The sequence below is a fragment of the Theropithecus gelada genome, chromosome 20 (genome assembly GCF_003255815.1).
Source record: "Theropithecus gelada isolate Dixy chromosome 20, Tgel_1.0, whole genome shotgun sequence".
In the NCBI taxonomy this organism is placed as follows: domain Eukaryota; kingdom Metazoa; phylum Chordata; class Mammalia; order Primates; family Cercopithecidae; genus Theropithecus; species Theropithecus gelada.
In genome coordinates, this window is record NC_037688.1 from 32,774,711 (window position 1) to 32,787,481 (window position 12,771).

At 48.5% G+C, this 12,771-nt stretch overlaps 1 protein-coding gene across 1 annotated transcript; it reads right to left on the reverse strand.

Moving 5' to 3' along the window:
• Positions 1-6,941: 6,941 nt before the first annotated feature.
• LOC112614694 (40S ribosomal protein S4, Y-like) lies at positions 6,942-7,805 on the reverse strand. Its single transcript, XM_025371397.1, has one exon. It carries the CDS (start codon positions 7,722-7,724, stop codon positions 6,987-6,989), a length of 738 nt encoding a protein of 245 aa, XP_025227182.1. The 5' UTR covers positions 7,725-7,805; the 3' UTR covers positions 6,942-6,986.
• Positions 7,806-12,771: the final 4,966 nt, after the last annotated feature.

Sequence of the window (12,771 nt, forward strand, 5' to 3'; positions counted from 1 at the left end):
GCTGGTGGATCAGTTGAGGTCAGGAGTTCGAGACCAGCCTGACCAACACAGTGAAACTCTGTCTCTACTTAAAAAAATACAAAAATTAGTCAGGAGTGGTGGTGCATGCTTGTAGCCCCAGCTACTCAGGAGGGTGAGGCAGGAGAATCACTTGAAACCGGGAGGCAGAGGCTACAATGACCTGAGATCATGCCACTGCACTCCAGCCTGGGCAACAGAGCAAGACTCAATCTCTTTTTTTTTTTTTTTTTTTTTTTCAGACAGTCTCGCTGTCGCCCAGGCTGGATTGCAGTGGTGCAATTTCGGCTCACTGCAACCTCCGCGTCCCGGGTTGAAGCGACTCCTCTGTCTCAGCCTCTCAAGTAGCCGGGACTACAGGCACGCACCACCACGTCCGGCTAATTTTTGTGTTTTTAGTAGAGACGGGGGTTTCACCATGTTGTGTAGTCTGGTCTCTAACTCCTGACCTCGTGATCCATCCACCTTGGCCTCCCCGAGTGCTGGGATTGCAGGCGTGAGCCACCGCACCCAGCCCAAGACCCCATCTCAAAAAAAAAAAAAAAAAAAAAAAAAGATATAGGGAATTCTGCTTGTAACTTGTGGTAAGTTTCAGAGGGCAGAGGAAGATCTCTAGAAGTTGGGGAAAAGCAAAAGATGGAATCACAAAGGGATATAAGTAGAGGAAGTTTAGAGTGGCGTCAGGCAGGGGGTGACCCAGAAATCCTGAGCCTCTTATAACTGAGCAAATAAGGACAAAAGCTTTAATGAGATCAGACCCGATAGTCTCAGAAAATGGTGGAGAAGCTGGAGTCTTGGGAGGAGAGAAAGGTAGGCATCTTGCCAAGAATACCCAGAGTTCTGGGCCCTTCTTCACTCCTGCTAATAGAAATGTGGAAGCCTGGGGAGGTGGGTCTGACTTGGAGCACTTGAGGCTTCTTCTTGATCCTTGCTACGAGGTCATATGAGGAATATTTGAATACCATATGGTTCCTTGCATATGGTAGATACCATAGAGCTTGTAGGAGTGAAAGTAGTCAGACTAATTGTGTTGACCTGGAAAAATGTTTGATAGAGTTTTAAAAAGTTGCCAAAAATGTGTGTACACACACACAGACAGTTGGCTTTCTGTATCCATGGATTCTGCATCTGAGGATTCAACCAACCTTGGGTTGATCTGAGGATTCAGCCAACCTTGGGATGAATATTCAGGGAACAAAGAAAAAAATTGTTGGTTGCATTGAACGTGCACAGACTTTTTGTCATTATTCCCTAAATAATGACTATATAATATTTACATTGTATTAGGTATTATAAGGACTAGGGATGATTTAAGGTATACAAGAGGATGTGCGTAGGTCACAAATACTGTGCCATTTTCTATCAGGGACACTTTAGCCTCTGGATTTTGGTATCTGCAGGAGGTCCTGGAACCAGTTCCTTGTCGATTATCAAGGGACACATACACGTGTATACGCATACACAGAGGGGGAGAAATGAGAGGGAGAAAGGAAGATGTGACAACATACAATTGGCAAATCTAGACGAAGAGTGTATGGATGTTCATTATGTAGTCTCCTCTGTAGAAAATTCTAATTTTCTAATTTTGAAAATGTGGAAGAATGTTACAAGATATTATGTGTAGCTTTTTTATAGAATATATATTTATATACATATGGATATAAACTTAGACAAAAACCAGGAAGTATAACTGCCTGACACGTTCTCCTTGCCCACAGCTCAGATACAGCCAATTTATCAAGACAGGGCAATTGTAATAGAGAAAGAGTTTAATTCATGCAGAACTGGCTGACCAGGACCGGAGTTTTACTACTCAAATCGGTCTCCCTGAAAATTTGGAGACCCAGGTTTTTTTCAGGATAATTTGGCGGGTAAGGGGTCAGGGACTGGGGAGTGCTGACTGGTTGGGTCTGGAGATGAAATAAGGGGTCATCGGGCAAGGTGGCTCCAGCCTGTAATCCCAGCACTTTGGGAGGCCAAGGCCGGTGGATCACCTGAGGTCAGGAGCTCTAGACCAGCCTGGCCAACATGCTGAAACCCTGTCTCCACTAAAAACACAAAAATTAGCCAAGGCTTGGTGGCTTGCACCTGTTAATCCCAGCTACTCAGGAGGCTGAGGCAGGAGAATCGCTTCAACCCAGGAGGCGGAGGTTGCAGTGAGCCAGGATCGTAACACTGAACTCCGGGCTAGGCAATAAGAGTGAAACTCCATCTCAAAAAAATAAAGACGAGGTCAAAGTGGGCTCTTGCCATCTTCTGTTCCTGGGTGGGATCATGGAACTGGTTGAATGACATGACCAGATTACCATTCTGGGTGGCACTAGCTGGTGCATCAGAATGCAGGGTCTGAAAGATACCGTGAGCACCAATCTTAGATTTTACAATAGTGATGTTATGGGGAGATTTGCAATCTTGTGGCCTCTGGCTACAAGATTCCTAAACCATAATTTCTAATCTCATGGCTAATTTGTTAATCTTACAAAGGCTGTCTGGTCCCCAGGCAAGAAGGGGTTTGTTTTGCAAAAGGACTGTTGTCTTTTTTCCAAAGTTAAACTATAAATTGCAAGTCAGGCACGGTGGCTCACACCTGTAATCCCAGCACTTTGGGAGGCCGAGGCAAGCAGATCATGAGGTCAGGAGATTGAGACCATCCTGGCTAACACAGTGAAACCCCATCTCTACTAAAAATACAAAAAAATTAGCCGGGCGTGGTGGCAGGTGCCTGTAGTCCCAGCTACCTGGGAGGCTGAGGCAGGAGAATGGCACGAACCCGGGGGCCAGAGCTTATAGTGAGCAGAGATCGCACCACTGCACTCCAGCCTGGGCAACAGAGCGAGACTCTGTCTCAAAAGTAAATAAATAAAAATAAATAAATCCCTTCCAAAGCTAGTTCAGCCCATGTGCAGGAATGACCAAGGGCAGCTTGGAGGTTAGGAGCAAGCTGGAGTTGGTTAGGTTAGATCTGTTTCATTGTCATGATTTTCTCACTCATAATTTTTGCAAGGTGGCTTCAGAAGGACTTGGAGCAAGCCCTAACAGCGTTTACCTCTGGGATAAGGACCTTTAGGTTTTAAATAGATTAGAGCTATAATGGTGACTTCTACATTGACATATTTTCTAATCAATATTTGGAAGATAAAAAATCAGTACAAAATACTGTACTCTATTAGCTCAGTTTTCAGATAAAGACTCCACACGTATACGGAAAGTAAGCGACGAGGAAGGGGTCTCCTGTGGGGGAGAACAATTATTCCAAGAGATGGCTCATGACAGATAACCTGCTGGCATCTTCCCAAATACCTCACTCCCTGTGTAGCCCAGCAGCATGTCATTCCTGCACAACCCAAGACTTCCCTCTAGCCCCTGCCTCTTTGCAGACAGCGCCTCCTCTGCTGGGCTGCCCGTTGTACGCTTGCAACTTATCTTCGTGCTTTCCCTCTAATAAATCTGCCTTTTTTCTCCCCCATGACTGTCTTAGTAAATTCCTTTACCGCCTGCCACACCAGCCGTAGCCATTTGTACCCGTGACATTTTGGTGGCCCGTATGGGAAGTGCTTGGGGACTGCTTCGGGAGTCCTCCCCTCCTGTGTCCCTTTCTTCTCCAACTCCAGCCTCTCAGTGGACAGCGCCCGAGCCTGGAGACAGCTGAAGGCCCCCAGCCAGCTCTACTCCCTAATGGATCAGAAGGTCCCGGTGGAGAGATGCCTGATTCAGTAAAAGTTTAGAGTTTTGCCTTCCTTTTCAGTCTTCCAGGGGACAAATTCTAGTATCCCTCTGACAATTCATGCCACTGGCTAGGGCCACTCCTTTGTGTAGCCTGGAGGCCAAGGGGTAAACAGGTTTGGCTACCTTGCTGGGAAGGGAGGAAGGCCCCTCCTATCCTTTCTAGCCAAAAGTTCACAATCCCTACATGTAGTGCCACTGGCAGCGGAAGCTCAACCAGGGCAAACCTACACACATTTTGGGGAACTCAGAGCCCCCCTTTCTCACGCTAAATTCTCCCGTGAAGACAGCAGCCACGCTGCTCCGGACCTCTTAAGCCAGGTGATCCCAAACAGCGCCAGGGCTAATTCAACAGTTTCACCTTCAAATGATGCTGCGGATGGAACATCGGTCTCCCGAGTGATGCCAGCTGCCTTTACAAGGCATCTCCCCTGGATGCAGCTGGACATCAGTTTCACCTTGACAGGCTCCCCTTCTCCAACAAGTCCCTTTCTCCACCAAGAGCCAACATCCTAGGCCTCACAACCCGGGACAGTGACCCACAGGGTCTCCTGACAGACCAACAGGCATAGGTAGGGTCAACTACGCCTCAGGCCAGCAGGAAGTAGCTGCAAATGAAACTGCCACCCCAGTGCCAAAGCTTTGCCATTGTTCAGTTAGGGGGGAACGTGGAGTCCTGGTAAGCTATGCCAGCAACAACAGGGAAGGGGTCCCAGGTGAGGGAGAGCAAGTATTCCAAAAGAAGGCTAATCAGACAAGCTGTAGACACAACATCCCATTCGTTCCACATGTGGCCCCCTCCAGCATGACCCTGTAAGACTTCCCTCAAGCCCCTGCCTCTTTGCAAGCAGCCCCTTCTCTGCTGTGCTGCCCATTGTACCCTTGCAACATGGCTTCCTACTTTTGAGAAAGGGTTTGGCTCTGTCACCCAGGCTGGAGTGCAGTGGTACCATCTCGCCTCACTGCAACCTCTGCCTCACAGGTTCAAGTGATCCCCACCTTAGCTTCCCAAGTAACTGGGACTGTAGGCACCAGGCACCACTCCTGGCTAATTTTTAAATTTTTGGTAGAGGAGGATTTTGCCATGTTGCCCAGGCTAGTCTCAAACTCCTGAGCTCAAGTATCTGCCTGCCTCCACCTTCTGAAGTGCTGGGATTACAGGTATGAGCCACCATACCCAGGCCATATTCTTCCTCTAATAAATCTGCCTTTCCCCACAACTGTCTTGGTGAATACCTTTATTGCTTGTGATTCTAGCCCCAGCCAGTCACACCCAAGACAATATGTATATTTGTATATATTTACATTTCTAGATATGCCTCCAGTTATTAAACATTTAATAATGACATGGTGGCTGACACCTGTAATCCAAGCACTTTGGGAGGCCAAGACAGGTGGATTGCTGGAACCCAGGAGCTCGAGACCAGCCTGGGCAACATAGTGAGACCCCCATCTTTACAAAAAATTAGCCAGATGTGGTGGCTCATACCTGTAGTCACAGCTACTCAAGAGGCTGAGGTGGGAGGATTACTTGAGCCCAGGAGGCAGAGATTGTGCCACTGCACTCCAGCCTGGATAATAGAGTAAGAATCCCATCTCAAAAACAAACAAAACATAAAAACATTTAAGAAAACTTTGTGCTGTGCAGTCTGATGTATTTTTCACCTACATTCTCCTGCTTTAAAAGGGTAATTTGTACATAAAAACCCCTCCTAGGATGAATTCTCCTAAGTGGAGAATGTAATTGCCATTAATTCCAGTGGAAAAATTTGTATGCACACCTTAGTCCCTAAACACACACTCATTTATCCTAAAACACCATAAACCCATTAAAATGGACACAGATAATTGACCTCCACTAACACAGCACAACATAAGCAAGGTCTCTTAATTACCCTATAAAATGGCTGTCTACATACATTAAGCTGTTCATGCATTGCTATAAATACCTGAGGCTGAGTAATTTATAAAGGAAAGAGGGTTTTTTGTTTGTTTTTGTTTTTTAAGATGGAGTCTCGCTCTCACCCAGGCTGGAGTGCAGTGGCATGATTTCGACTCACTGCAACCTCGACCTCCTGGTTTCAAGTGATTCTCCTGCCTCAACTTCCTGAGTAGCTGAGATTACAGGCACCCACCACCATGCCCAGCTAATTTTTGTATTTTTAGTAGATACGGGGTTTCACCATGTTGGCCAGGCTGGTCTCGAATTCCTGACCTCAGGTGATCCGCCTGCCTCAGCCTCCCAAAGTTCTGGGGTTATAGGCGAGAGCCACCACACTCGGCCAAGAAAAGAGATTTAATTGGCTTGTGGTTCTGCAGACTGACCTCTGCTCAGCTTCTGGGGAGGCCTTGGGAAACTGACAATTACAGCGGAAAGTGAAGGGGGAGCAGGCACATCGTGTGACAAAATTAGGAGCAGGGTGAGGGGGTGCCACACACTTCCAAACAACCAGCTCTCACAAGAACTATCTTGAGGACAGGACCAAGCCATGAGGGGTCCTCCCAGCAGGCCCCACCTCCAACATTGGGGATGACATCTCAGCATGAGACTTGGACAGGGACAAATACCAAACTCTATCACTACACTTCTCCAGGTCTTTCGGAGCTGCATTGCACACTTGAGACTATACTACCGAAGAAAGCATATTTGACATCCGTCGTTCACATAAGAGAACGCTTTATACAAAAAGGTAAAGTAATAGAGGCAGAAAAGTCAATGGAAACAATGCAAGGAGTGCCAGAGTTGTCAGTATAAGCTAGCAAGTTACAAATGCTGAGAACTTCACACATCCCACTCTACGACTAGGAAGGTGACCACAGGGGTTACTCTTATTTCAGCTGCATATTCCCAAGGCTCTAAAAATCCAGACATTTTTATTTTTATTTTTTTTTTGAGATGGAGTCTTGGTCTGTCACCCAGGCTGGAGTGCAATAGCCCAATCTCAGCTAACTGCAACCTCCCTCTCCCAGGTTCTAGTGATTCTCCTGCCTCAGCCCCCCCAAGTAGTTGGGATTGCAGGAGTGTACCACCACACCTGGCTATTTTTAGTAGAGATGAGCTTTCACCATGTTGGTCAGACTGATCTCCAACTCCTGACCCTCAAGTGATCCCACCCACCTCTGCCTCCCAAAGTGCTGGGTTTATAGGAATGAGCCGCCACACCTAGCCTCTGTTCAGAAGTTTTTTCTTCTTAGAAACAAGAATTCACTATTTGAGGGGGGAAAAAAAAAAAAAAGATATGCTGCTACTGCAATTTAGCCACCGCTGTTTGGTGGCTAGCCTCTTCTCTCTCTTCAGCAATAGTAAGTCGGATGCCCTTTCTCCTGGGCAGGGAAATCCAAGGTTTACTGCCATTGCCAATGACAAAAATGTTGGACAGCCTTGTGGCAAAGCTGTTGCCATCAGTGTCCCTCACATGCACATTGAGCGAACCAGCATGTCTTTCCCTGTTGGTCACACCAACACGACTGAGGCTGGTTCCACCAATCACCATACAGACATTGCCTCTGTGGAATTTGATAAAGTTGATTATCTTGCCAGTCCCTAAATCAATCTTCACAGCATGGTTCACCTTGATGAGAGGATCTGGGTAGTGGATGGTTCCAGTATCATGAGTCACCAGGTGTGGGATTCCTTTCATCCCCACAGTGCTCTTCCTCCCTTTGCACAGGTTGTACTTTGCCTCTTCCACTGGGATGCGGTAAACAGCAAAACAGCCCTTGGTGTCATAGACCAGACAGAAATGCTCCCCTGTCTTCTCAATACCAATGACATCCATAAATCCAGCAGGGTATGTGGTAGCCACTCGAACCTTGCCATCAATTTTGATGAAGCACTGCATACGTATCTTCTTTACCTCATCTCCAGTCAACGCGTACTTGAGTTTATTCCTGAGGAAGACGATCAGGGGAAGACATTCCCTAAGCTTGTGGAGATCTGTCGATGGACGAGATGCAAATACACCTGTTAGTTTGTTGAGCATCAGTGCTTCGGCACTGCAACACACTTCAAGTGCTTCTTAGGGCCCTATGGTGAAATCCTGCGACGGAAGATCACAGCTCTTTTTAAGTGCCTTGTAATCCTCATAAACCACAGTGCTTTTAGATGAAACTCCTCTTAAAGACAAGTTCTTGCAGCCTGGGCATATCTCAAGATGTAACTGTACTTCATTTAATCCTCACACAAGCCTGGGAGGCAGTGGTTTTTGCCTTACTGGTGAGGCAGCCAGCCAAAAGCAGCAATGCCAAGAACAACAAAACCCAGCTCATGGAGTGTATTTCCCGTTGAGACCTCTTCCTGTTCGACTCCAAGTCCATGCTCACCGTATTTGGCCATACAGCCCATTTTTATCCTAGTATTTTAGAGATTTTTTTTTCCACTTGATAGATGTTTTTCATAACCAAACTGCATATTGGGTTATGTCTTTATTTGTAAGTCTGAAGTTGGGACTCACCTATTTTGGCCTCGGGCTGATGTGGCTGAATCTAACTGGCCTCCACATACTGTTGGTAAATCCAGGACAAGTCAGAAGGGGAATGAGGCCAGGGAATCCCAGGCTGCAGGCATAAGACTTGCAATGGTAGGCCGGGCGCGGTGGCTCAAGCCTGTAATCCCAGCACTTTGGGAGGCCGAGATGGGCAGATCACGAGGTCAGGAGATCGAGACCATCCTGGCTAACATGGTGAAACTCCGTCTCTACTAAAAACTACAAAAATCTAGCCGGGCGAGGTGGCGGGCGCCTGTAGTCCCAGCTACTCGGGAGGCTGAGGCAGGAGAATGGCGTGAACCCGGGAGGCGGAGCTTGCAGTGAGCTGAGATCCGGCCACTGCACTCCAGCCTGGGCAACAGAGCAAGACTCCATCTCAAAAAAAAAAAAAAGACTTGCAATGGTGTAGGAATAAGATGCTAGGGGTCCCCAGCGTGGGTGACAGAGGGATGTTGTGGGAGGTGGATGGAGGCTTAGCTGGTGCCACACATTCACCACCCTTGGCCACAGTCTGCCATTGTTACCTCCAGTTGTGTGACTGACAGAGCCCTGCCCCGCCAGGAGCTGGCCTGGGAAGTCAGGGGCCTGTGGCATCCTGAGACCTCATTTGGGTATAGTTTCTCTTGGCTCAACTGCCCATCTGATGGTCCTACTGGCCCAAGTAGGACTAGACCCTTAGGACCTGGTCTCCACTAGGAGGCTTCCAGCTTCACACTCTGTGCCCTGGTGTTTTGAGAGGGAAAGCACCCATGAGCCTGTCCTACTGAGCCATAACCAGTGGGACGATTCCAGGACCCCTCTGCTTGATGCTGCAGCTCTCAGCTCATCGTTAGTGGCCTTCCTGGCCTCAGATCTCCTCTCCTCCTGGCCCTGGAGGGCAATTTTTTTGTTTTGTTTTTTGTTTTTGTTTTGGTGGGGGCAGGAGATGGAGTCTTGCTGTCACCCCAGCACTGGAGTGCAGTGGCTCACCGTAACCTCCGTCTCCCAGGGTCAAGTGATTTTCCTGCCTCAGCCTCCTGAGTAGCTGAGATTACAGGCACACACCCCCATGCCTGGCTAATTTTTAGTAGAGATAATGTTTCACCATGTTGGTCAGGCTGATCTCCAACTCCTGACCTCAAGCGATCTGCCCGCATCGGCCTCCTAAAGTGCTGGGATTACAGGCGTGAGCCACTGCGCCCGGCCCTGCAGAGAAGCTTCTACCTCAGACATTGAGTAATTTCTCATGTAACGCACGTGTGAGTGAAAGAATCTCCCGAACAAACACTAGCTTTTCTGAGGACTGTCAGAATGTGAAACAAAAGACAGCAAAGCAGACATGCCTATGAAGGTTAGCATGACTTGCGTGCCAGAGCCTGGAGATGGGGACTCCAAATTTCAGCCACTAGAGAGTAACGAGAACACAGAAGCCAAGGAGAGGTCCTGCCCATGGCTGTTGGCGCTAATCGTGGAAGTGGATGTGGGATCTTCACTCCTGTTGGGCACCGACTATGAAGCAGGCACAGGAGGCTGCTGGGCGACACACTGGTGAACAAGATGACTGACAGAAGGGCCCTGTCCACAGGGGGATTCCACCTTAGCAGTACATCCCAGGAGCAGACACAAAACCCGAGTAGAGGGCAGGCCATGTGACAAAGCCAGAAACACATGAGCGCCGGGCCTGCCCATGAGAAAATATGAAGCCCTGGGAGGGTTCAGAGTTAAGAGCAGCATCAGGCTGGGCATGGGGCTCATGCCTATAATCCCAGGACTTTGGTAGGTCAAGACAGGAAGTTCCCTTTAACCCAGGAGTTCAAGACCGTCCTGGGCAACACAGCAAGACCTTGTCACTCCAAAAAAAAAAAAAAAAAAAAAAAAAAAAGCATCGTCTGCATTTTAAAAAGTAGGTGAGCTTGGCCAAGCCTGGTGGCTCACGCCTATAATCCCAGCACTCTGGGAGGCCGAGGTGGGTGGATCACCTGAGGTCAGGAGTTCGAGACCAGCCCAACATGGCAAAACCCTATCTCTACTAAAAAAAAAAAAAAAAAAAAAATTAGCCAGGAGTGGTGGTGAGGACCTACTACTGTAATCCCAGCTACTTGGGCCACTGAGGCAAGAGAATCGCTTGAACCTGGGAGGCAGAGCTTTTAGTGAGCCCAGATCGCACCACTGCACTCCAGCCTGGGCAACAGAGCAAGACTGTCTCAAGAAAAAACAAAACACACACACACACACAAGTAGGTGAGCTTGATACTAATCAGGAAGAGAATTTGGGTAAAGTTGCCCAGGAGTAGAAACCCCCACTTAGGAAGAGAAGCTAAGAGATGGAGTTCTGCCAGCTCAAGGCAACCACTTCAGTTGCTTTCAGTAACACCCCTTCAAGCAGGAAACAAGTTTTTTTTGTTTGTTTGTTCTTTTTGAGACTGAGTATCACTCCCAGGCTGAGGTACAATGGTACAATCTCGGCTCACTGCAACCTTGGTCCCCTGGGTTCAGGTGATTCTCCTGCCTCAGCCTCCCAAGTAGCTAGGATTACAGGAACCTGCCACCATGCACGGCTAATTTTTGTATTTTCAGCAGAGAGGGGGTTTCACCATCTTGGCCAGGCTGGTCTTGAACTCCTGACCTATTGATCCGCCCGCCTCGGCCTCCCAGAGTGCTGGGGTTATAGGCATGAGCCACTGCACCTGGCCAACAAGTGCTTCCTTCTATCTGGTGCTGATAGCTGGCAGTTGGAAGCCATACTGTGAGGATCCAGGTCACTCGGATTACTCCTGTGTTTCTAGAGCAGTTTCCAGTGTCTTGCGGGGCTGCCCCAGTCCACCTGTGTCCAGCCCATCCAGATTTTCAAGCGTTACTCGCTCCCACTTCCAAACCCTGGAATCAAGCCTGGCCAACATGGTGAAACCCCATCTCTACTGAAAACACAAGAATTATCCAGGTGCAGTGGCTTACACCGGCAACCCCAGCACTTTGGGAGGCAGCAGGCAGGTGGATCACTTGAGCTCAGGGATTTCACACCAGCCTGGCAACACAGTGAAATTTGTCTCTGCAAAAAATAAGCTTAGCATAATAGCGCTTGCCTGTAGTTCCAGCTACTCAGGAGTCTGGGGTGGGAGGATTGCTTGAGCCCAGGAGGTTGAGAACCATGTTCCTACCACTCCACACCAGCTTTGGGGACAACGTGAGACTCTGTCTCCCCAAAAAAAGAAACAAAAAACAAAAAAACCCTCAAAGAAAAGAAAGGCCTAGAACCAGATTCCCAAAAACCCATTAGGAGTGGTTGCACAGGCTGCCCCCAGGAGGGCTAGTGCTTCCATTCTGTGGGACTGATGCTGAGTGTGAGAAGACAGCATCCCCAGAGGCCTATGTCCCTGCAGATTGCTAAAGCCATCACTGCGAGTGAGAAGAATGGGCAGCAGATGGAGGCTTGGACAGAGTCCAGGAATGTGAAGGGCATAGGGAGGACTGCAGTGGTGGAAATCAAGCCAGGCTTTTTCTGTGATCGGCCTGGCTGGGTCAGCTGGTTTGGCTCTGCCGGCCCAGGAGCAGCCTGAAGAGGGGGCACAGGATGGTCAGGTCTGGGCGAGGAAAGGGCAGCTGAGAGGTGCCCTGGTGAGATACCAGCATCCCTGAGGGGCAGCCATTTAGCAGAATGGGTGATCACAGCCAGTGGACACATGACCCCCTGCAGTGGGTCTGCCGCTGGGGATACTCAGTGGTGGCTCCATGTGGTCTCAGGAGGCCCAGTGCTGATCAGAACCACACTCTTCACAGTAGTGGCAGGACTAGTGTGGGGAAGAGAGAGATCAGCCTGTTACTGTGTCTGTATAGAAAAAAGTAGACATAAGAGACTATTTTGTTCTGTATTTGAGATGCTGTTAATCTGTGACCCTACCCCCAACCTTGTCCTCGCAACACACATGTGCTGTGGTGACTCAAGGTTTAAAGGATTTTGGGCTGTGCAGGGTGTGCTTTGTTAAACAAGTGCCTGAAGGCAGCTTGCTGGTTAAAAGTCATCACCATTCTCTTAATGTCAAGTACCCAGGGACACGCACACTGCCAAAGGTCGCAGGGACCTCTGCCTAGGAAAGCTAGGTATTGTCCAAGGTTTCTCCCCATGTGATGGTCTGAAATATGGCCTCGTGGGAAGGGAAAGACCTGATCGTCCCCCAGCCTGACACCCGTGAAGGGTCTGTGCTGAGGAGGACCAGTACAAGAGGAAAGAAGGCATCTTGGCGGTTGTTGGCAGTTGTGATAGAGAAAAGCATCTGTCTCCTGCCTGTCCCTGGGCAAAGGAACCCAATTGTGTGTTCTGTTTACTGAGAAAGGAGAAAACCGCCTTAGGGTGAAAGGCGGGACTTGCTAGCGCAATGCTGCTCTTTATGCACTAAAAAGGTTTATGGAGATGTTTGCATATGCATATCAAGGTACAGCACTTTTCCTTAAACTTATTCATGTCACAGAGATCTTTATTCATGTCTTACTGCTGACCTTCTCCCTACAATGATCCTATTATCTTGCCACTTCCTTTTCTTTAAGATGGTAAAGATAATTATCAATA

Excerpts from the sequence above, each read along its gene's own strand:
- LOC112614694 (XM_025371397.1), bottom strand. The coding sequence starts at position 7,724 with ATGCTCAACAAACTAACAGGTGTATTTGCATCTCGTCCATCGACAGAT.